The following is a 25,196-nucleotide window of genomic DNA, read 5'->3' as shown; positions in this document are numbered from 1 at the left end:
CCCCCCCCCCCCAAAAAAAAACTACATAGTCCAAACCTAAAGAATGCGCGAGTTCATAGCATAAAAGTTCTGTAAAATAATGAATTCAGATCGTTAAATTTAATCTAATCTCTGACTGATATCATAAATAGGCTATAAATACGCAAGCGCAGCAACATTCTCAAGAGAATCATGATTAATTAATAGAAAATTTTATTTGAATATTTAAGTTATAGCTTAAAGTTAAGATTTTGGTCATTTAAGATGAAATCATGAAACTTAACATTTAATTGTAACTTTTAGTTCTTTAGTTTTACCTTTATTCCATTGCTAAGCATTATGTACTTATATGTGGAGTTATCTATTTCTTGGTGCTCTATATCCTCCTCTTCCTAACTCCGAAAAGTTGAATATAAATCTTTAGGTTTTATTAACATCATGCATGCATCATTAATAATAATTATGCTAATGAAAATTTATCGTAATTTAATTAAACATGAAAAGTAATATTTTTAATGGTACAAGGATTCTTCACCTGTCTAAACATGGACATTCTACCCTAATATTAAAAAAAGAACACATCCATAGCCAATCCTACCACTCCAAGATGTTCCTGAGGTCCAGAATGATAAAAGCTACAAGTGTGTTTGCCAGAAAATCCGGTTTTTCTTGAAATTTGATTAATTCCATGATACTTCCAGTTTATTTTAAACAAGATAAGATTCCATTCCTTTAAAAAAGCTGGTTTTTTGGTATGAAACTATTTTCATTGAATCCTGCAAACCTAAAACGTGTTCTAGTGATTCAAATATTAATAAATCTTTCAATGAATACCGCAAGGTTATCAACTCTTTTTTTTGATAAAAATTAAAGTCAGAATTTCCATTCTAAGTTGTTTTTGAATCTTTCACTTGTCCTTAAATTTTACAAATTTATTGTGTTAGAAATTATTGACAAATACACTATTTAAAAATCAATTTTGCAATTTTACTCAAATGAAAATTGGACGAACTTCGCACTACAAATTCAGTTCTCCTGGTCAAAATTCAGAAGAAAAATCAATCAGAGCTGGGAACTTTTGAATAGTGAATATCGGGATTAATGCTTAATCCGCTCTTTTTCTTAATGGCTAGATTTAATATCGCTTGTTCTCCTCTTGTTATTAATCTACAGATTAATTAACCGATCGGGATTAAGGATATCCCATTCTAAAGATTTTAGCTCAGGAGAAATGATTTTTTGATCTTTGAGTTTTACCAAATTTAAATGCAAAGATATTCAAAAATCTAAGCAGCTGAAGGCGAGTGATAAGTTAGTTTGTGCTAACAAATCAATTCTTCACTGTTTTGAATGATCCGTGGGCTTTGGAATCCTTGCAATAAAAACCATTCCACTATCAATTGATCTTGATTCTCCATTGTAGGACAGGTAAGATCTGCATGAAGGTTTATGACCACATTTGCTTCTATTGGACGATTGTTAATTCGGCTTGAATTTGTGTGCTATGTTTGTTGCTAAAATGAGTCTTGAAAAGTGAAAGGACAGATTTCCACAAGTCAGAAATTTATTCCTCTTCTTCCAGTTGACCACGGAATCTTGACAGCTCAGAGAAACCCTTAAAGTTTTCGGCGGGCAGTCAGGTTGTCAGGCTCGTAGATATTTTCCATAAAAAAATCTCGTTTATCTTGACGTAAATACTGGCAGAGGTGCGACTTCTTCTATTTGATGTTAGCGAAGAACTGGCGTTTGTTGAAGATTCTGGTTTAAGGAGTATTTTCAAAAGAACGAGACATATTTTGAACCTTCAACTTGATATTTTAATGTCACATTTTCCCTTTCATGTTAAGAAATACTAAGTAAACTAATAAATAATAATAATGATAATCAGAGCTAACTAGAAAAATAACCTTGAAATAGTTAAACTAAAAAAATTACTTACGTCAACAATTTTTCTCTGAATTTCTTTCTTTTTCATGATTTCGTCCGCACTGGTCTTAAAAATCAATATTTTTATTGTTACCAAAACACAAATTTAGCTCGTCAGAATTTTATTTCTGGGTAGTTTTTTTCGAACGAGTTTTCAGCAATTCTATAATTAAACACACACAATATTGAAAGAACATGTATATATATAATACGATTATATACACAACGTGGCCCAAAAATCAAGATTAGAGGTTTTCAGTCCTATTGATCTTTTGAAATAATTTAAAATGGTAGTTTGAGTAATTTTTTTATCATCCGATATTCTACTTGGCGTAAAACTGTGTCGAATATATATTACAATTCCATAAAGGCAGAGTTCAAAATCGATTGTAAATGTTTTCTCTCCGGATTATCTCTTTGGCACACATATTGGTTCTAAAGCAGGAGTTGTCTGCTACTCTGACATGGGCGAGGGGAGGGGGCGACAGGGTTTGTAACGCGGCGCCCTCATTTTTAACCGGTCTGGCTTAATTTTCAGGGAAACCTCTCTCTTACCAGGCCTGGGTAGTCTTACAATTTCAAAAATATCGGAACATTATTTGAACCGTCTCTCCAGAAAACATGATGTTTTTTGTAAAAATATGATGGGACAGACATATGAAATTTCAGATTTAATTGTTTTCATTTCCCGGTTTTTCATTACGGATTATAAAACGTCCACCAATAAGCTACTCAGAACTTTTTTTAAATCAAATAATTTTTTATAATTGCTTTTAAAATATTACATTATTAAAAAAATACACCCTGTATATGTTGGTGTATGATTACCTGAAGTTAACAGAGTGAATTTTGAATGTTCGACATATAAGTTAGACCAAATGGAAGATTTTAGACAAAAACAAGTTAAACTATCCCTTCTAAAATATTTATGCACAGTTATTTTAAAAGATTTATAGGGCTGAAATATGTTAATCTAGTTTTTGAGCCACCCTGTACGTAAATATACGGAGGTTTTTGAAAATTAACGAAAGATTACGTTAACGAATGGCAAAAAACGTTAGCTTAAAAACATTAACAAAACGGGTTAGCCGTTTAAAAAAAACTGTTTAAAACAAAATGGGGTTTTTAAAAAACGACAAATCTCGTACTTTTTTATCTGCTAAGTTTGTTGTATTTGGATGTTTTTAAATGCTGTCTTTAGCCCCGTCCCCCTTATTAATATGATGGAACGTTTAAAGATTGTTTTTTAAATTTTGTGACGTAAATCTAATTTGATAAACCGTTAAAGTTGTATACAAAAATTTGGGAGTTATAGCAAACAGTAAACGCCATTAATTCTACAAACAACCGTTAACCACTTGCGCCGCTAACGATTTGACAAACTGTTAACAAAAAAAATGTAATTGCAAAAGAACAACCGTTAAAAGCGGAATATCTTCCACTAACCATAGTAATAAAATTGGGAGTGTTCGCGAAAAATGAAAGTGGGTATAGGCTTATGGCGAAAAATAAGCGCTTTTGATCGCTACTAATCTTACTTCCATCTTACTTCTATAAGAAGAAAAATGTTAAAAACGACTCATGCTGAAAAAAGCAGCATCCATACAAATTCAGAAAGTTGCAACATTCAATGTGGATCGTAAAATAATCAATTCCAAACAAATCATTCAGTTATTACAATCGATAGTCATCGATTATTTTTCGATGCATTCGTATATAGTAAATATTTCATAATATTTTGATTTTGTTTTAAAAAAAATAATATTTTGCTGGTGCTGGATTTTCGAACATTCCTGGAAAATATGAAAATGTCGTCTTCATTATTAAAAATCCTCAAAACAGGATTAAATGTTTTCAAAAGTAACTATCACATCATAGAAAAACAAAAAAATACCCCCTTTCAGTTTTCGCAAACACTCCCTTTAAAAATAACGGCTACCTGACATTTTTTTAACGGTTAGAACAAACCGTTAACGAAACAGCTAAAAAAAGTTGGAACGTGCCCAGCTCTACAGTTTTATGCCCAAACTTAACACTCAGTTCATATTTGTGTCATAATTATCTCCTTTTCGTACACTACACAAGGGTTAAGCTTTGGTATTGCTAAATAAACAATGAACACGCTTTCACCTTAGCAATTGGACTAATGTTGACCCATGGGCAAATCAAGGGACATAGATCCGCTCCAATCCTCATCATATCACATACGAAATAAAAACATTTTCCTAAATTTCAGTCTTATGATAACAGAGTAAGGAACAGCAATACATAATACAAAATAATGCTGATACTGATTGTTCTTGTATGGAAGATTTATATGAAAAGTTTATTATAGCTTTTGGAGATTTCAATGATATCCTCAAGAAAATGTTTACATGAAGTTTATGGTTGGCATATTCTTATTAGATAATTATAAGGAACAGGCATAGAAACAGCGATTCAAAAAAACATTTATGAATCTATATATAAATTTGGCTTGTCTGTCTGTTTGTTCGTATCCAATAAACGTCAAAACGGCTGAACCGATCGGTCCCAAATTTTTTGTGGGACCACAGGGAAGGTTTATGAATGATAAAAATTTAAAAAATGTGTTTTAAATGTTTTTAATTTTGTAAAAAATTTAAATTCTTGAAAATCCGCAAAAAATTTTTCTTCTTTGTTTTAAAATGTAAACAAAAAGAACATGTTCACAATTTAAATAGAAGATGGGCGCGAAGCGCCCTAAAAGCCTAGAAAGAAGGGCGCGAAGCGCCTTGAAATTCTAGTAAAATAAACTGAAGTTGCGATAAAGGAAACTGTATCAGTTAACAAAAAATGTATGCTCTTTAAAGAATACTACAGTTTTGGGATTGGGTAACTCACTTGTGTTGGGTAATCGACGCCCGATGGGATTTTTTAAAATCTGGTCTTTTGTAAATAAAATTTCTTCTGATAAGAAAATTATTTCAGACGTTCTTTAAAAATTACTCTCTGTTCAAACCATAAAACAAAGAAAAAACTCACTTAAAAAACGTAGGAAATATTGATTATTTGAAAAATCATCTGTGGATGGATGAGAACTAACAATTTACTGGCCCAAACCTCCAGCTATGACGTCATCAGCCTCGAGGTTTCTCAACCTTCAAAATGAAAATCAAGCATCTACCTAGAGTCTACACTTACTCTCACTTTCAGACTTTTTTCTCTTTTAGTAACTGTTAATATTTTAATAAGTATTTACAAAACCTCCAAGCTATTCAAAATTATTTAAAATTGTGTCTCGGATAGTTAAGGTTGAAATGACTAAAATGTGAGGTTAGGAATAGGAAGTAATTATCCTCGTTAAGAGTACTGTTGTTAGGGTCCCAAACTTTTTGCTAGATACTGTATTACTTCATCAGAGAACATAAACCCTAAATAAGGCATACATCAAAAGAATTCATCAAATGTCGTATTCTTTACATTCTGATAATGGAATTGTAGATATTTAGTTTTTTAATTAAATGATTATATGGAGCTCTTTAAAACTGTTCCCTCATATTCATGGCTATTCATTTATTTTCGCAAATAATGAGATTTACGTGAAATAGTATAAAACACATTGAAAAATTGTCAAGACGACATTTGATAAATTTTTTTGATGTATGGCTCATCTAGGGTTTAACTGTATATTTTTCATTAGATGCACCCCGAAGCCGTTCAGTGTAAAATCATTCCTCAGAAATTCTTACACCCGGGGACACTCTTTTTCATGCACAAAGGGAGGTAACCTCCAGCCGCCATGAGCCTCCCAGATTTGCTAAACATCAAAATTGACTGAACTTGATATACATTATTAATATTTATTTAACTCTACGGGTAAACGGCAAATCCTAGATATAACTGAAAAATTATTGAAAGAAAAAGGTTTGGTGTTTCCGACTACTTAAATTTAACCAGCCACGAGAAGACTCAGAACCAACCGAGGCCTGATGGTAATATATATGTATATAATAAGAATATAAATTCAAAAGTTTAGACCTGAGGTTACCTATATAATAAAGCTCTTCGTTTCGCATATTATATTTATATGAATATATATATGTTTGCTTGACAAACGGCCGGGCCAAATTGGCTGAAATAAAGGAATAATTAAAAGAATTGATATTTCATGAATCACTTCATAAATATTAATTGGTACAATTGTGAAAAGTTATACGCGTCAGCACATAATGGTCGAAGGGTTCAGACTCAGTCCACATCGATTTAAAAAACTCAAAAAATTCAATGTGATAGCCTGTAAACAAAATGGGGGGGGGGGTTAATGATTTAAAAATTGCACGCCGAAGTCTTTTGAAATTTTTCTATGCTGTTTTTAGCATTTACAATCATAATTCCGAAACGAGCGGGGGTTCTCCATTTCATTACTGCCTGAGTATTAACTATTAATAAACATATTGATTAAGGTGGGCCGCAGAAAAATTTGTCTTGTTCAGTTTTAAAATCGAATTTAAAAAGTTAGGAGCTGGGCGGCCCCAAACGACCTATATGTACACAATGGTTCAGACCAAAAAATTCCAGCATGAATTTAATATTTATTTCTCAGTCTGATAAAATACGCCCCAAAAGAGCTCTAAAAAAGTCAGAAAAATTTATCAAAAACTTGAAGTTCGAATGTAATGGTGATTTTTATATATGTTGTAATCCAAAAGAATGAAGTGATTTTGAAAGCTTTTCAAGTAATCGAAGGGGGGCAGTGTGCGATTTATTGAACCGTTATTAAGAAAAAGAATAAACTAGTGTTATTCTTGGCTCTCTACTTCTAAACACGGGTAAAAAGAAATACCAAACACTTTTAAGCATTGGTGTAGCTTTAAACCTTTCTAAGATTTACCCTTTTCTTCACGAGGAGGGAGTGCAGAACAACCATGAGCCCCTGATTTGTAGAATGACCTCTTAGCCAATTTAAAAAAAGACTTCTGGTGGATGTTAAAGCCAAATATTTGTTATCGGAGATAAAAATATTGAACGTGAAGTAAGAGTTGAGGAGGATTGGAGACGTAGCGTGAGGAACGGAGATGATTAATTTTGATTGGCTAGAAGGTCATTCTGCGAATCAGGAGGCTCCAGAGGTAAGTTTTCGGGGCTCATGGTTGCTCTGCACCCCTTCCCTGTCTTCACGAACTTTTAAATTCGCGAATTTAAGTTTTTCAAAATTTGAAAAAAAGGATATTTTAAATGGCCATAGAATACCTGTAAAGTGGTAGAATAAAAAGTATTCTATTTCCCCTATTAATATATTAATATATTAATATATTAATATATCGTAAAAAAGTATCCTAAAAAATAAGGCTAAGTCAGAGACACTGACCAGTAAGTTTGGGGATTTGACAAGTAATTATTTGCATCTAAATGACCGAAGACGACAACTTGTTCTATGGAACATGTTAAAATTTGGCACAGTACAAATTAGCACAGTTTTCAGTTGCCTATTGGCAAGCTTTTGTCTATTCAATTGATCGGGAGTCCTTCCTCCCCGTAAATCCAACAAAAAGTCAATTATAACTTTTGGGATTAGCTTAAAGGGTCATAATAAAATTGCATGATGTACCTAAAATTTGATTAATTTTATACGGACAGAAAAAAATCTTTTTCGTGATGAAAAGACCTTGATATTCTTAAGGTACATATCAAAGCGTACTTTTTGCAGTGTGTCTTATAAAAAAATCAATACTCAATAATTAACTGTTTTGTTGTATTTAAAATTTAATGATAAAATATGAAATGTATACATCAATAATCAAATCTTAATATACAAAAATAAGCCTAACAATAAAAAACATCGATATAAACAAATATATATATATTTTCATTTTCCACTTGAAGCTATGCAGGGTTGCTGGATAAAATTCAAACAAAATCCTCTGAAACATAAATATTTTTTTTCTAAAAATGTTGCTTATTTCATAAAAATCATAAGCCGACAGTTTCTTAATCTTTATAGTTAAATTTTTTTTTATCGATTGCATGTTCCCGACAAATAATTACCTTAACGTGAGAGCAAAAAATTTTTTTTAATGACATTATCTAATGACAAATCTTAATAAACTTATTCACAATGCCTTGCAGGTCTCTGTTTTAAAGTAATATGCATATTTACTTGTTAAAGGAACTGCAAGTGTAATTTCAATTAACCCTCCATGCATAGAGGGCAGTACCCGATTTAAAACGGTACCCTTTGACTCTTCATTGAGTAAAGATGAATCGTTGTTTAAATATATTGAAAACCAAATAAATCCCCCTAAAACGCGATGTACGCTGTGTTTAGTGTGAGACAACAGAACTGATGCTTTTGTAGTGTAACTTGACATTAACAAATGTTTAACATTAAAAATGGTTTTAAAAAATTCAAAAGAAAATTTCTATTTTCTGCTAATTCTAGTAAGTGATATTAATATTTTTTAACTTAACACAGCTTAACAATTAACTTAGAACCTTTCAACAACTAAACGCGTTTTTGTAGATTGATGAGAATAAGTCCGACCACATTGATCAGTCTAAGGTTTTAGGGGTACTCTTGTCAATCTGGCATTGTCATCTTTGCATGGAAGGATCACTTGAAATTACGCTTACAGTCCCTTTAAATTATTTATGAATGATAAAAATCTATTATGAAGAATATGCTTACAATTAAAGGGATGGGACTTTAGAAACATTAGAGTGACCTTAAGCTGCTGAGCTGTGAAGTATTCATTTTTTAAATTATTTAAAACAACATGTCTACCTGTTATTGGTCTCAGCAGGACTAGAACTACTTTCTGTACTATCTGTGTGAACATAAATGTTGAAAGGCTTTGTATAACCTAAAAACATACAAAACATTTTTTAAAGAAAGAGAGTAAAAACAAAAAACACATTTTTTTAAATCAGTAGAAAAACCTTATGATTAATTCTTACGAAAACATACTTTTGTTTCCATATTTCCCATCACTTAACTTTTCATATTTGGAGCTAAGAAACATAAGCCAGTATTTGGGATATAGAAATATTTCAAGAACGCCTCTAGTTTTTTTTTTATTGACCTAAGAAGAGGATGGGGGGCGGGATTTTTAAAATGTGATTCTTCCAAATTATTTTTTTTTTTGCGACTTGGAAATTAGGAGTCTCAAATTGTTTGCTGTATAAACACTGTGTGAGTAACTATTTTACTGCATATATAAGATGCCGGAAAATACCAATTAGACTTACTGTAGACCGGGACATTAGGTGAGTTAGCAGCTGTGGTCGCAGAGTTAAAGACCATTCCACAAATTCTATCAACACAGACTGTAGGTGTGCCGTTTTGCGCCTTGGGGTCATGGGTATTGGTTGCACATGGAATAGTTAGCCAGTCGGTAGCACACTGAATAATATAGATAAGTTTATCAGAATTTCGCTAAAAATAAGAAAAAATATATTATCTTGTAAGCAGTACCTGAGTTCCAACCTTGCTACCCTCTGCTGGTGTTCCACCCGTCACAGAAAAGGCCCGAGACGGTGTGTTTGCTAAAAAGTGAAGCTTTTAATTTCTTATAATTGCAAAGATTTTTCCCGTATATTTTCTTAAAGTGTTTCCACATCTTTATACTTTAATAAAGTGTTATAATAAAATTCAATAATACCTGTATCCGTACAAGCAGAGTACTGAATACCACAGAAATTTCTCTCAGTTCTTACACAAACAGAATAGTCAGTATCCGAGAGCTGAAGTCCAGTTGCTTCATTATAATTGAAAGAAAAAATTCGACCAGAGACACCTTGGAAGTACTGAAGGCACCCCGTGCTTGCTAAATATAAAGCTGTCAATTTTACAAGACATAACAAATTATTCTTGTGGTAGGTTTTTAGTGAACTACACGGCGTAGCAAGACATCTGGTCTGCACGAACATAAAATATAAGGTGAACCAACGATCAAACGATGTCGTGATAATAACTATAAGATTGATGAAAAATATTTTAACGCTCCCATTTCCCTATTAGGTTCAGCTTAGTTACCTTTTGAAAGAGAATTGCACTCAATTTGAGTGACTTTGATTGAAAAGGAACGTGCAAAAGAAGTGCCCGCGGTCACAACTGTCAGTACAACTGGAGAGCTTGAGGACAATCCCATATCAACATACACTAAAATTCATTTATAAGATAAAATACTTCAGGCAAATAGAATATAATCACAAGAATAAACTTAACTCGATATTTTGGACAGCTTGAATAGGAATTGAGTTCTAGTCATAACCTCAAATTTTTCAAATTTCTCTCTGCAAATCTTTGTTATTTCAAACTTAGTTTATTTGATTTAATAGAATTTATACTTTGAAAAACTAAATATTTTCGCTAAATCGTGTTACAACAGAAATATAGGATTAAAAATATAGAGTTTGTGGTAAGAACTCAGTCCCTGGTTAATCCCAATATTTTCATAAAACATATTTTCTTCTTAATTTTTTATCAGAGTTGGAATTTTATTATATTTAGACCATGTAAAAGTTTCATTTCCTGAAAATATCTTATATAGTTATTAAAATGGAATCCAAAGAGTATATGTGTTGTTAATTAAATTCCAATAAACGTACAACTCTAAGAGTGACTTAACAATTGTAATGTGCTACACAGAATAAACCCAAATAAAATTAAACCTTTCTTCTTGTCTATACAAGTCAAGTTATCTAATATCCATATATACTTTTCTTAGTAGTTATTTGAAGGGGGAAATTGAGCGCTTTCATCATGACATGGTAGACCGGCTCTCTGAGACAGGGTTGTCAATGCATATTATATTAACATGTTCCTGGTCTGCGATGCTTATTAAGTTATTTCAAGGGATATTTATAAAAATATAATTCAATATCAAAACGTCAAGAATCAGACCTTGATCTCATGTGGCCACATTAATATGTTTAAAGTATCAGAAAACATCAGCCGGAACATTAAAAAAACGTAACGTAACATATGGAAGGAGATTCCCTTCTTTATTGGGATTTTTGATCCGTCTTTTTGTTGAAATCACTTGTTTCACAGGTTTTACTGAAGTTCATAATAACGCTAATAAATAGAAAAACACATTGTTTTTGCTTACAGACATTTTTTTTTGGGGGGGGGGGAGCACGCAAACATGAATGCCTTGAAACTAAAAGAATGAAAAAAAAACTTACAATGTTGATTCGTATTTGTCCCACATATATTTGGAATAGGGAACCCGCCATGAATCATTAACATATCATCAGTGCACTTCTGGTCAGTTATCTCTGGGCCTTTCAGTAACATATTCTCAAAGTCCAGTCTACGAAAAAGTTATTCCTAACCTTGCATCACATAGTAACTGACATTTATTGAATTTTTTTTCTTCATTCACATTGAATTTAATGGTATCTACGTTCTACGCTCTACATCTACTTGTTTATATACGCTACGTTGTTAGCTATTTAGATATCCTGTTAGCGAGCATTTAATAAAGGAAATGCATTTAGTAATAACATGGAGCATCATGCAAAGAAAAATTGGCTTACTATGCGCTCCGGTGTTGACGCCACAGATAGCAGGTATAGGAGCGCCTCCTGTCACTATAAACTGGTCGGACTCACACTTTTGATCTGTAGAGGTCGGCTGAGCAATTACCATGTTCTCCATGTCCAGCCTTCATCACATTAGGAAGGGTTAGGAAAATGTAGATGAAAATTACTTTAATAGATTTCTGGAGTAAAAAGTAGGAATGGGGAAAAATAAAGAATGTAGGTATGGGAATAAAGGAACTGGGTTCTTGCCGAAAACTTAAACTCTGGGATCCGTATTTGTTTGCAACCTGGTGGTAATTCGCTATCAATAGAAAGGTCTACAACATTGGGTTGCAAAGATGTAGGGATTTAAAAAAAACAGTGTTTTTGAAATAGCCCGGGATAAAACAAAATTGAAGGATTTCTCAGGTGCATAGATTAGATAGATATAGATAAGGATATTGTTTGAAGGGTACTTGCATATTCACGTAAAGTATAAAAAATGGAAAAGAAAAAAGGAAAGATTACACTTAAAAATAGAAAAACAGAAGAAGGAAGATGATAAGGAGACAGAAAGAACATATGTAGATGGGATATAGAGGATGGAAATCTGAAGTAATAATAAAATGAAATTAAGAAATATGGTTTAACAACAGACCCCTGTCATGTTTCTCTCCTTACAACTATACCTTGCCACCCTGATCCCCTTTTGTTCCGTCCGCCTGTCTTCTCTTCTTTGACGACAATACTTTAATTTTTGATGTATTTGTTATTAATACAATTATACTCCTGATAAATATGTAGTTTTAGATTGTCTAAATCATTATTTATCATTCTATTTCTATTTAACTTGTATTGCCTTTATACTAGGCAGTTATCTACAGGACTGGAATACATATTCACGGAGTAAGGCTGGGTATTTTAATTGCTTCCCATTTATTTAGATAAAAAAAGGTTCAAACCCTAATCCGAGTTTTAATAAAATAAAATCAAATTGAATACATTTTTCCCCCCAAAAAAATGGTTTTAAAAGTTAGGGACACACATAAAAAAATGGCAACAAACAGGGTTACCCACAAAAGAAAATACTTCTGAGAAGTATATATTTAATCCTTTTTTCTTGCATACACTGTTCCATCCATCTGTTAACTTACATATTTTGTCTTTGCCACAAACTAAAATTTGCTAACCCCTATCTCTTTGTGACCTGAAGGTGTAAACCTTTGATAATTCAAACTTAGATTATTTGATCTACCAAAACACATATTTTAAAATATCTAAGGACATTATGTTGCAAAGATATAGGAATTAGAAACTCAGAGGTTGTGGCAAAGACTCAATTCATTTAGCCTGTACAGATCCTTCATTTTTTAGAGGTAAAATTAATGAACAAGCCAAGTTAAATCAAGTCGTGCACATTTTTTAAAAATCATGCAATTATGAACTGTTAAAAAATATCTACAAACAGGGTGTAAAAAAACGCTCTGTAAGATGCTACAGGTCTAATGGTTCAACTTATACCTTTTCAAAATCTATTGTGAAAACTATGTAATTTAGATTTATATTATAAAGCTCTCTTCTATATTTATAGTTGGCTGGACCAAATTGGCTGAAATTTTCGGAGGATATCCCTGGGTACCCAGGGAACCCAGGGGTTGAAAAAAAAAACTAAAAATATTTTTTAGAATTAGTTTTTTGTTTTAAAATTTCATGGGCAACGCCGGGCACTTCAGCGAGTAATATATATTTTTAATAACAATATCCAAAGAAATATTTTTTTAAACCATATTTCCAATCTATGCAGGAGAATCAATAAAGTTTTATATGTCGGGGGTAAGCAATTTATAAAATATAAGGAAAAATTACAAATTAAATTGCTTACTAAGAAAATTACAGTAACGCCATTTTTGCATCCCGGATAAAGCGTTTAATTAGCTAAAGTAATGAGGCCAAGTTCACCAAGTTCATTTACGAATCACCGTGAACTATGCAATAACCAGCTTATACGACGCATTTTGCGTAGCTTTTCTCAATTTTAAAAACTAACATAATTTATGTGTAAATATGTAAATAGGATCTTTTAAATTCTGTTAGATAAAAAAAATAGTTTAAGATAATAAAGATTTACACGATCAGGTTACAAAGAAATTAGAATTAAAGATTTGAGTTTGTGTCTTAAAATTAGTTCTTTGTAAATCTGCACTAATCTCCAAATCTTGTGTGACGTTAGTATATTTATTATTACTAGCATACTTGAATCTCAAGCTTTAATTAATACTATATACACAGTGCACATTCTTTTTCAAATATGGATTTAAAATCAAAGTATGTGCATGCAGCATGCAAAAAGAATTGTGTACATTAATAAGGGTCCTTCAAAAAACTCATAAATATACTTTAAATTTTTTTTGTCTAGGAAGTTAAACACAGGCAAAGGAATTGAGTCTTTGCCACAAACTTTGATTTCCTTATCCCTATATTTTTGCAACCTTAGATATTTCAAACTATGAATTCTGTTAGTTCAAATAATCTATGCTTGAAATATCAAAGGTTTACACCATCCGGGATTAGAAAGATATACGGTTTAGAAAATTTGAGTTTGTGCCAAAGACTATAATTCCTTTAAAAAACCAGCTAGGAACTTTTATATAGATTGAAGAGTTCAAATCTTTACTTATGTGTTAGAAATTTATGTCCCGTAACTATAGACTTTCAAAAGGCGATAACCTTTCTGAATTTCGGTTTTAAGTATCTGCATGACCAATAACAATATAGTGATATGATTGTCATCTTTTATAAGATATGTTGATAAAATTTTGGACTTTGTAACAGATGCATTTTAGACTTTTTTGGCAGAGTTACTTAGTTATAACATTTCCAAATACATCATTCTTAGTGTCATTTTTAAATAAATGAAGAAGTAGAGACAGCAATTGTTTTGCTTTTTATTGAATATTATTATTTCAAATTATTATTATAACAAAGGAACTGAGTTTTTGTCACAAACTCAAATTGTCTAATCCCTATATCTTTACAATCTGATTATGTAAACCTTTGATATTTCAAACTTAGATTATTTGGTCTATCAGAATTCATAGTTTGAAATATCAAAGGTCTACGACATTGGGTTGCAAAGATATAGAGATTAGAAAAGTAGAGTTTGTGACAAAAACTCAGTTCCTTAGTAAGTCTGCATCAAAAACCATTTAAATGCAATAGCATAGCAAGGTTTCCTTTTAGCAACACCTCTTTAAACATAAAATCAAAATAAGTCAGGGAAGAATCTTTTTCTCTTTCATTAGTCATAGTTCCAAGATTTCAGAATCTTCAAACACCACGAATGAGAGATCAGTAAACTATATTGAATTAGGTTCTCAAATGCAATTAATCTTGTACAAAAGTTCCCAGTTCTGGTTTCCTTTTAACATGTTAGGAAATTGTTCTTAATATTTCTTCAGAAATATTTTATTTTAAAAACGTAGTCAAAAATGTTAATCCCATTTGAATCCAAATAAGAATTAGAAATATTGCATCAAAAAGAAGTAATTAAATGATTTATTTTCAATGGTGAAAAAACTGACCTTAGCTGACACACACTATCCGCTTGTTTATTAACAGTTAACTGGCAAGAACCAACACTGAACAGAAATAAAGATGAGTGTAAATATTTTAAATATGTTTCAGTTCATCATCATTGTGAGGGTTTACGAGGTGTGTTCATTTCGTTTTGCTTGATTTTTTTTAATGTACTTCTAGAAGTCTCAGCCCTCTAGTTTTATTTGTTGATTTTATAAAATCTTTTATTCCTATGTTGTTACACCAAGGGAATTTTTTAAAATACAAACCAGGGAAAAATCACACTCGATAAACAATGAATTTGGGTAAAAAAAATCATACAGATAAAGCGACTGTCTACAGGAATTTGGGAAATCTGGAGAATTCCCAAAATACCTGGGAATCTGGCGATATCCCCAAATACCTGGGAATCTGGGGAATTCCCCATATTCTTATTTTCTTCATAAGTATCAATTCTGTCGGATCATGTTTTTGGATGTGACCAAACCTCTAGAAAAAGTTTAATTGACGATGATGAATATAGTGAACTTAAAAAAATTAAAGCAACTGATTTCTTGCCTCAAACTCTTTATTATCTTTTTATCTTCGCAACCTAATGGTATTAACTTTGATATTTTAAACTTTGACTTTTTTATCATAGCAGAAATCACTTTGAGGCCAGAAATCAGTTCTTTTAACATAAGCAAAACTTGTGAACCAAGGTTGTCACATTACATTTATATGTTACCTGTCGAATGTAGATGGATAGTCTATGCTGTGAAAATATGTTCCATTGACATTAGTGGAGCCTCCACAGGTTGCAGTGACTAAAGAATATTCTTTAAAACTCGATGTTTTGCAATATCAAGGGAAATGTTATCAGTTGGACTTAATAAATTGTTATTAATAAATTCAAAGGAATTTGGTTTTTGCCACAAACTCTGATTTTCTTTTTTCTTTCTTATTAACTTTTAATTCTGTTATATTAAAAACTTTGAGTTTAAAATAACAGTTTGCAAAGATAGGGATTAGAAAATCAGAGTTTGTGGCAAAAACACAAGTTCTTAAGCTAACTTTTTAAAATACAAAAGCTAAGATTCGTTTTTCAAAACTGGAATAACATAGTCTATTAGCTTTTATAGGGCTCCATGTTAAAGGAAGAAATACAAAGTAAAAATTTGCATTTGCATTGCCACTTAAAGAAGTTAAATTCAAATATTTTATGCCAATCTTTAATTATCATGTTTTCCGTATTTTGAAATTTGCTGCTGATGCTGAATATGTTTATCCAATCATGAATTAAAGATTCATAACAAAAAAATGTTCACATACATAGAAAAAAGTTTATACCTAAGCAACAAACTCCGAAGCCCGAAGCACAAGTACCCGAGGGTGTTCCTCCTTGATTAACACAGTCGTTTCGCGAGAAACAAGTTCCATTTATACCCGTGGTAGTGCTACAAGCTTCGTTGGCGAACGAGACAACAGTAAACAATGACAGAACTAAAAACTATCCAATTTAAATTGGAAAAATATTTTAATTAAAAAATTCTACCTGATTATTAGATTTTTATGTTTTAAAGCTTATTGGACTTTGAAAAAAAAAAGCAGATTGCACAAGTTATGCAAAGAAGTTTACAGACTTTTTGCTCACACGGTTTAAAGTAAATTTTCACATTTACACATAGAGAAGCAGATTACGACAGATACAAGTTATGCAAAGTTTGAAATATCCAAGGTTTACATCATCAGGTTGCAAAGAGAATAGAAAATTTGTGCTTAATGCAAAGATTTAGTTTTTTTTGCGTTGCAATTTTTTTCCCCTCAGATTGGAAAGCAAGGGCTTTTCAAAAATGTATGAAATGTAATCTAAACTAAAAACTAAAACCTGTCTTTTTAGTTTTTGGTACACAAACCAAGGATGTTATAAAATTAATCCATAATCAGCGAAATATTTAGTACATGAAATAGGAAAAAGATTAAAACATTCCTTGATTAATTCTAACGTATCCAGTATCAATATTGTACGTATTCCCGCCTTATTAAAGAATAGTTCAGTGTGTTCAAGATCTAATGACAATAAAAACTGTAGAAAAACTATACACAAATATATTTTAGCGGCAGACGATTTAATGGATTTACTGGAAGCTGGATATTCCAGAATAGTTCAGTGTGTTCAAGATCTAATCACAATAAAAACTGTAGAAAAACTATANAATCTAATATTATTTAGAATGCAGAAAATAAGTTAAACTGGATATTCCAGAATAGTTCAGTGTGTTCAAGATCTAATCACAATAAAAACTGTAGAAAAACTATACACAAATATATTTTAGCGGCAGACGATTTAATGTAATTTTACTGGAAGCTGGATATTCCAGAATATGAAACTGATAGTTGTTCCATGTGACTTTTACTTTTTTTGTTTTAATTCTTTTGTGTATGAGTTCCAAAAATGAAAAAAACAGGGTTTTAGTTGGACACTCAACCAGCCAGGGTGATTTAAGCAGAGGATAAAGGTTAAAATATTCATGGCTTAATTTGGTATTTACTATTTACTTACATCTTTTAGCATTGTCAGGTCTTTCTGGAACAATCTCGCTGAGTTTGTGGTTCATATCTATTGATAGATTCTTATCGTTTTTATATAAATGAGCTTTTTCTATTCAATTTTATTAAACTTTTACCCTGATGGGATGTCATCAATGCAACTGCTTTTGAAGTGCAAACAGCTTTAGGACGAGTATCCAACTTACAATGAAAATATTGGCAACACCAGCAGAAAAAGGATCTATTCCTGAATTTTCGTGTTGATGAGGGATTTTTATCTTTTTTTTCATCAAAACCCTTCCGTTCTTTCCTTCATGTCTACCCTACAATTTATTTTGATAAAGATTACAATAAAAAAATGGTTTAAAATTTTATCAAATAATTTGTTCGCTAATCTAGCTAATCTTATCATGCTGTTAAGTATAACATGATTAGATTAGCTTGGTATAAATAGTCATACTTTTAAACTATCAGCAACTATTCCAAGAACTAAACAGCTTAGGATCAGAAAGCCCAGATAAGATGTCATTTTTTAACCTAAAATATGTATTAACGTTAATTTATATTTTCAAGAAAATTTGAAGAACAACTAAATAGAATGTTTAAAATTAATAAAAAGAAATCAAAGGGACTAAGATCAATATTATTTATGTTTTACACAGTGTTTTTTTCATGATTACTTTATAGTTATAGACTTTTATACTGAAGCATTTACTAAAGCATTCACTTGCTCAATTTTTAAAGATTATAATAATTGTTAAAAAAGTAACAGAACACTTGCAATAAACGATGATTTTCAAATCCATTATATCATTAATTGACAATAAGATCTAGCAGAATTTAAATTTAAAAATAGTAAAGGTCTAAAAAATCAGCTGATAAAGCTATAAGGATAAGAGTTTGGTGCAAGTTTTAAGCTCCTTGCAAAAAATAAACAAATTTAAGTTGTAATATGTGTATACATACTTAAACAAAGGTTACACATACAAGCTACTAATTTTTTAAGAAAGAGACAGAGCACATTTTTTAAGATAAGGCCCCCCCCCCCTCCATTGAAGGAGATTGTACCCACAGGAGCACTTTTTACACAATACAACGATGTTTAGTAAGCTGAAAATCCTATACGCCCTTTTTCAGAGACACCCTTTATATATTAGTTTAAGAGCTGAACAAAATTAATTAAGTAAGGTATACTGTAAATTGTCATACATTCAGATGACAAAGGAATTGAGTCTTTGCCGCGCCCACAAACTCAGATTTTCTGATACCTATATCTTTACAACCCAGTGTCGTAGACCTTAGATATTCTGTTACATAAGTTAATGTACGTTTAAAATATCAGAGGTACAAATCAGCAGGCTGCAAAGATATAGAAATTATAATCAGAGTTTGTGGCAAAGACTTAAAATTCTTTTTAGTTCCCAAATTTCGACAGTTTTGTTGTAAGAATATAATACAACAATACATAAAAAAATATTCTTCAGTGTGATGATCTACTTCTCTCTGAGCCCTGTAAAGAACTAAAGTGCCTAGTGATCACGAGTGCATATCTGTAGTTGCCCTTCAGTTTACTTCCGCACTAATTTACGGTCCCCTGATTTCCCCTCCCGGTCTCTTAACATACAATCAGAACTGTAACCAGTGTTTTAATTTGCATTTAGAGGCGCGGGGGTAGGAGGGGTAGTAAAGGTATCTTTGGACACATCGGTCATTTTTTGCAACGGAACCACTGAAACAACCCTAAGTTGTTGACAAGCCGAAGCTTGCCAAAAGATATGTTTTAGTTTGATTTTAATGGACATTTTTTCAAACCCAACTTGTTATAGTACGGTCTTAATCTTGGGATATGAAGTTCAAAATTATATTAAGTGATTGTTTATGTGCGACATGGGTATTGCGTATATAGTGGAACTACCAATTATTGGACACTTTGAATATACTTTGACTTTTGAGCAAAAATTCAGAACAATAGAAATGTTACGTACTTTTAATAATAAGACAAAGGAGGAGGGGAGGGGCTCGCCAATCCTGGCTTTTCTGTTCTTTTTGTTTTTGTAACTTTTAAAGTGATGGAAGGGAAGGGAGAAGTTAATGCATATGGTAGGGTATACTGATTACTGAACTGTTCGATGGGTCAAAAATTAAAATCAGCGCACCCTTTTAATAATTAAACTATGGAGATTACAATTTTTTTAAAAGCTCTTGAAAAATACAAATTTTGTTAGAAGAATAACTTTATTACCATTGCTATGAAATAATTGGTCTAAAATTTTCAAATAAAACATGGTATTAGAATATAATCAACATTAACATTGATCAATGAACATATTGATCCATAATTGAAATTTAAATTCTCGTTTGATTACCCTCCCCCATCAATTTAGGGGGNATCATGTAGTTTTTTCTCTATCTAATTCTCTAGTTTAAAAATTATTGTTGCTCATGAATGATTTTATGCGTTTGATTCAAATTTCACACGTTGATCATTAGAACGTTAATTTAACTATTCTGTGTTATTAAGAATAAATGCGGAAATAGAACTTTCCAGTTCGGTAAAAAAAAAGTATTTTCTATCTATTTACAATCTAGGATCTTGGTACAACATGTATAACCAAAGAGAATAGAATATATATTAGAGGGGAATTTACTAGAAAAAAGTGTAAAACGGCCATTTTGTTGTACTGTTTCCATACTGCATGTGTACTTCACATATTTATGCTATATAACCTTTTGGGCCCTGGAATATCATTTTATAGAAAATCTAAAATTATTGTTAAAAGAAAACCAAATTATGAAATAGGCTGGTTTCATAATTGACCAATGATCATTTCACATAGACTCTATGCCTTCCACTTTACAAACGATGATTTTCCGTTATAACTATAAATCAAATGATGTTTTTATTCACCTAATTCATTATAAAGTTTATTTAACAGTTTAAAAAATTCGAAATTGAAATGGATAGTCTAGGGAACATACTGTATTAATGTACTCTACTGCATATAATTTGTGAACATTTACATGATTTGTACACTTTGAACTCCCTTTCAGGCTGGAAGGGACTGAAAAAATTCATACCGAGAGATTCTTTAAATTCCACTCTAATATGTATTCTATTCTCTTTGGTTTACGTTAAGGTCTTTATTAAAACTTTTTATCAATTTTCAAGACTGGATCGACTTTAAAGTGTTGCAATGCATTGCACCTTTGGGTTTACTTAACGAGCTTGTTCCTAGCTTCAGTTTAAAATAATTATTAAGCAAAATTTATATTGCTAGGCTATTAGGGAAGCGTGTCATTTTCTGTAATAATTTTAGCTTTTAACTGTTGAACTAAAAAGTCGGCAATTTTAAATCTTTTTCAAATTTAGGTGGATTCACAAAAAAGTTAACTATTTTCCAAATTTGATTGTCCCATAAACCTCCCTCGGGGTCATGTGAGGTCTCACACACAATTTAAGCCTGATCGGATCAGCCGTTTTTACGTTTATTGGATACAAACAAACAAACAGTCAGACAGACAAGTAAAGTATATATATAGATTGCATGAAAATCTGCACATTTTGGATCACTGTATATTTGGATAGTAGAGATTCAATGATCAGTATTAATGGTTCAGTGTCTGCCAAATTTGGTTTCCAATTCTTATTTATTTATAGTAAACATATAGTATATACGTACCTCGTGATGTCTATTACTTTAAATTTAGCATCAACCAAGCAAAAAGTATTTGAAAAATAGCCCTATATGAATAGAAAATGATTGGTTTATGGTATTCAACTTTTTAGGTCACGCTTTACACGTTGAACGTAAAATAAGGGAAGTAAACAGGAACTTTATATAATAATTAGAATTTTAGAATCATCAAAGCATAAAGTTTCCTGGTTCGACTGTTTGATAATTAAACAGCGATAACTTCCTGAACTGCAAGAATTGATATATTCTTTTGTATTTTCATGATTAAAATGTATTGTAGACTGTCCCATGTCCCAATAACCGTAAGAATATATAACATTGATATGAAGTCCCGGTTGATAACCGTGTGCAGGGAACTTTAAATGTAACGGCATGATGATATACTATTAATATCATCAAATAATATCAACAGTATTTGTCCCTCTAATATTTCTTATCGGGAGGATTGAGAACCTCATTTATTTCTCTTAATCTTACAACATATTGCATTTGTAAAAAGAAATATGTTTCATTTTTCCCTCTGCCAAATGGTAAGGGGGGAATACCCCGCCATCAAGCCCAAAAATTGGAATTTTCCAGATAACAAATGAAGATTGATATATTATATAGGTCTTTCACGTATTTGGGTATTTTAATTTGTCTCCATGTCGTTACTTTTGCTCTAAGATGATTAAAATCATGAACGGAAAAAATAATCAAAATACCTTAGGGTGCCTCTGAAAAAATCCCAGATGTGCGACACATTATTAGCATTAGGGTAAATCTAGCGCAAATTTGAAATTTTAGCATTTTAAATTTTTTTTCCAAAATTCCTATATACTGATCTTTGGGTGTGATATTATTTTGGAAATAACTTATTTGCTATTTTGAATGTTTTGACGATTCAGAAATTACCTTAAAATGTTTGCATGACAAAGAAGAGGCAAACGTGTAAGGCATGGGCATCGAGATATTAGCCAAAAAATCCAGAGTGAAAACAGTTTTGGTAAGCAAAAAAAAATAATTTTAATGGGCCTAATACTATTTTTCATTTTTTTAATTCGGTGATGGTGATTGACCAAACCTCTGTAGGGTAAACAAAGTAGATGTTAGTTCCACATTTATTGAAAATATATTTCGGTCTGGGTTGACCCTCGTCAGTTCCAACGATAAAATAACCATCAAAATCGAAAAAAAATAAATAAAATTTGTTAAGAACCACAAGAAAATAAACAAACAAAAAAGATTATTTTAAAAAATTGGGTTGTCAAATGGACAAAAGGGAAACGAACTCATATCATGAAATGGAAAAAAAGATAATTTGCAAATTTTTACTTAAAAAAAAAAGTCTTGTTTAAGGAGGGGTATTTAAACCTTTTAAAGAATTGGACATAAACAATACTCTTTTTAAAAAAATACTGAATTACAGTTTACAATTAAATAAAAATTATTTTTTTCTGTTCATTCCTCTGAGTTAAGCCATAAAATCTCTAATGTATTTAGATTCTCGTACTTCAAGTAAACTTCTCCCGAGGTCCCAATCCTTCTCTAGAATACAAACTTATAGATGGTAGAGTTCATGTCCAGGAAAGTTGAAATATTCTCCTGTAGGCTGGTTTGTATGGAGATTTCTAATGTAACCAATAAGTTTTCTCACTCTTTCATATAAAGATCTTGTTGTCTGTCCTATATATTGTAGTTTACACATGCTCACATGTAATACAGTAAAATGCATTTCTGGCCTTACAGTTGAATGTTCCATTAATCTCAATCTTCTTACTGGTATTAGAGGATTGTATAACTGTTCCAGGCTCTATGTAGGGACAAGTTGGGCACCTTAAACCACAAGGTTTCATAACAGGTATTAGCCTCATTCTAGGAGGATCTGGAATTCTGGCTCGATTGAGTTTATCTCTGAGATTAGGATCTCTCCTGTAGGTAACCATAGGTGGCTTTTGAAAAATCTCCTTCATCCAAGGATCCTGGACCATGGTTCTCCAATGTTTCTGTATAATGGAGGAGATACAAGGCAGTTGGAGATTAAATGAGATAGAATTAATAACTCGATCTGGTTTCTCCTTTTTCTCCACTTTCTTTAAAGCAACTTCTCTAGGTATATCTTTAGCTCGGACTATAGCATAGTCAACAATTAAAGAATTGTAATCCCTGCTGAGAAGAAAATCCCTTAGTTGTGATAATTGTGCATCCCTAAGTTCTGGTTTGTCGCAAATTCGTTCAATTCTGTATGCAAGTGAATAAGGATGTTGTTAGATTATATGTTGGGTGGCAAGATGATGGAAGTAGATACATACATCTATCTGTGGGTTTTCTGTAGAAATCTGTTGTGATTTTTCCATCTTCAATGTATAGTTTTGTGTCAAGGAATGGAATACTTTTTGTTCTGTGGCACCATGTTCATCCTTTAAACCACAATAAAATGGAGAACTATGTTCTAGAGTAAACTTGATTGTAGGATGAATTTTATTGATATCCTCCAGGAATTGATATAATTTGTTAATAGAATCTGTCCAGATTCCAAAACAATCATCCAGAAATCTTTTCCAGATCTTCAGGGGGCACTCATCAGTTATTTGCAAGTTTCACAATTTGATCAAGCTTAGCCATAAAAATGTTTGCATAAGAAGGGGCTGGATGTATTCCCATTGCTGTTCCTATCAGTTGTCTGTACAGTTTACCACCAAATTCAAATATGTTTTGTTTCAAACAAATGTTTAGCAGCTCAATCAAAAATGACGTAGGTATAGAATAATAAGTTCTGCTTTCAAGAGCATCTCTACAGAGTTCCAGACCATCTTCCTGAGTTATATTTGTGTACAATCCTGTAACATCTACAGAGAATAGAATAGAGTTGACTGGTAAATCATCTTTGTTAATTACTTCAATACATCTCAAAAATTTGAAGATAAGATTGGTTTAAGTTGGAAAGGGGTTTCAGAAAATTGTCCACAAATAAACTTATATTCTCTGGGTAACTTCCTGGGTGTTTCCCCAGCGCAACTTCCCCAACACAATTTCCCCAGTCACAACTTCCCCAATAGCAACTTCCCCAGCCGCTAATTTCCCCAACACTAACTTCCCCAGTCACTAATTTCCCCAACAGCAACTTACACAACCGCTAATTTCCCCAACACTAACTTCCCCAGTCACTAATTTCCCCAACAGCAACTTCCCCATGCAGTAAAATTCTTAATTTCCCCAACAGCAACTTCACTTTACAACGGCTGTTGCTACACATTTTGAATGTTTCCTTTTCTCCACAGTTCCAGAATGATTTAGATTTGTCCCTTGACATTGATTGTAGGTTGTACTCATACTTATTGGGATCCACCAGAACATTTCTCTTCTTCGAGGACAGTGTATAAACTGCCAACATTGTCGACTCTAATCGAACTGATTTTTTCCCATTCAAAAATTTGAGAATTTTTTTATTTTAAAATTATGCATTTGTTTATTGGAGTAATGTTAAAAACGGAAATATTTGATATTTTACTGCATGGGGAAATTGATGTTGGGTAAGTTGCTGTTTTACTGCATGGGGAAATTGTTGTTAGGGAAGTTGCTGTTGGGGAAATTAGTGACTGGGGAAGTTAGTGTTGGGGAAGTTGCTTCTGGGGAAATTAGTGACTGGGGAAGTTAGTGTTGGGGAAATTGGTTGTTGGGGAAATTGCGTTGGGGAAGATGTCTCGGGGAAGTTGTGACTGGGGAAGTTGCGCTGGGGATCTAACCTAACACCACTTCCTGAGCCACTGATAATAGGCCTACCTGGTGGAGTATTTCCTGGAATGCGAGTTTTATGTATTAAAAACTTTGCTGGATTTTTGTCATCAGCCAGCATAGCTTTGAGTTCTTCAGTTGTGATGAAATTCTTATCAGCTGCAGTACTTGAAACACATTTAATTGTTTCTTTGTTTCTTTAACTTCCTTCTCTTCAACTTGTACATAAATACTATTTTTCAATAATACTCCAGTATAGTAGTATGAAAAAAAGATTTATATAATACCCTT

At 31.9% G+C, this 25,196-nt stretch overlaps 1 protein-coding gene and 1 long non-coding RNA gene across 4 annotated transcripts; both read right to left on the bottom strand.

Moving 5' to 3' along the window:
- Positions 1–9: 9 nt before the first annotated feature.
- LOC111703935 (uncharacterized) lies at positions 10–4,135 on the bottom strand. The gene is made up of 3 exons (XR_002765723.1): positions 4,036–4,135; positions 1,919–1,972; positions 10–371 (listed from the first exon to the last, which is right to left on the bottom strand). It is a non-coding gene; the product is annotated as an uncharacterized LOC111703935 (long non-coding RNA).
- Positions 4,136–7,652: 3,517 nt separating this feature from the next.
- LOC111706787 (uncharacterized) lies at positions 7,653–18,038 on the bottom strand. Of its 3 annotated transcripts, XM_023479759.1 has the most exons (14): positions 17,957–18,038; positions 17,744–17,819; positions 17,510–17,566; positions 16,297–16,449; positions 15,695–15,773; positions 14,973–15,029; positions 11,407–11,534; positions 11,053–11,151; positions 9,899–10,024; positions 9,525–9,689; positions 9,338–9,408; positions 9,112–9,265; positions 8,648–8,726; positions 7,653–7,787 (listed from the first exon to the last, which is right to left on the bottom strand). In XM_023479759.1, the coding sequence occupies exons 1-14, from the start codon at positions 18,023–18,025 to the stop codon at positions 7,733–7,735; spliced, it is 1,368 nt and encodes a 455-aa protein (XP_023335527.1). In that variant the 5' UTR covers positions 18,026–18,038; the 3' UTR covers positions 7,653–7,732. The 3 variants fall into 3 exon arrangements, with proteins under 3 accessions (XP_023335527.1, XP_023335667.1, XP_023335594.1); XM_023479899.1 differs by lacking the exon at positions 11,053–11,151 and having other exon boundaries at positions 7,654–7,787; XM_023479826.1 differs by lacking the exon at positions 11,407–11,534 and having other exon boundaries at positions 7,654–7,787; positions 11,053–11,180.
- Between the last annotated feature and the right edge of the window lie 7,158 nt (positions 18,039–25,196).

This window comes from Eurytemora carolleeae, unplaced genomic scaffold, assembly GCF_000591075.1.
Source record: "Eurytemora carolleeae unplaced genomic scaffold, Eaff_2.0 scaffold63, whole genome shotgun sequence".
NCBI classification, from domain to species: Eukaryota; Metazoa; Arthropoda; class Copepoda; order Calanoida; family Temoridae; genus Eurytemora; species Eurytemora carolleeae.
Note: the sequence above shows the minus strand (reverse complement) of the source record. Positions and strands in the feature narration are given on the sequence as shown.

What these genes read in the sequence shown, in the direction of transcription:
- LOC111706787 (XM_023479759.1), bottom strand. Translation starts at nt 18,025, where the DNA reads ATGACATCTTATCTGGGCTTTCTGATCCTAAGCTGTTTAGTTCTTGGA. An exon ending in GATAGTGTGTGTCAGCTAAG is followed by an intron (nt 11,535 to 14,972) that starts GTCAGTTTTTTC and finishes AATGTGATGAAG; the next exon opens with GCTGGACATGGAGAACATGG. An exon ending in CTCTGCTTGTACGGATACAG is followed by an intron (nt 9,409 to 9,524) that starts GTATTATTGAAT and finishes TTCACTTTTTAG; the next exon opens with CAAACACACCGTCTCGGGCC.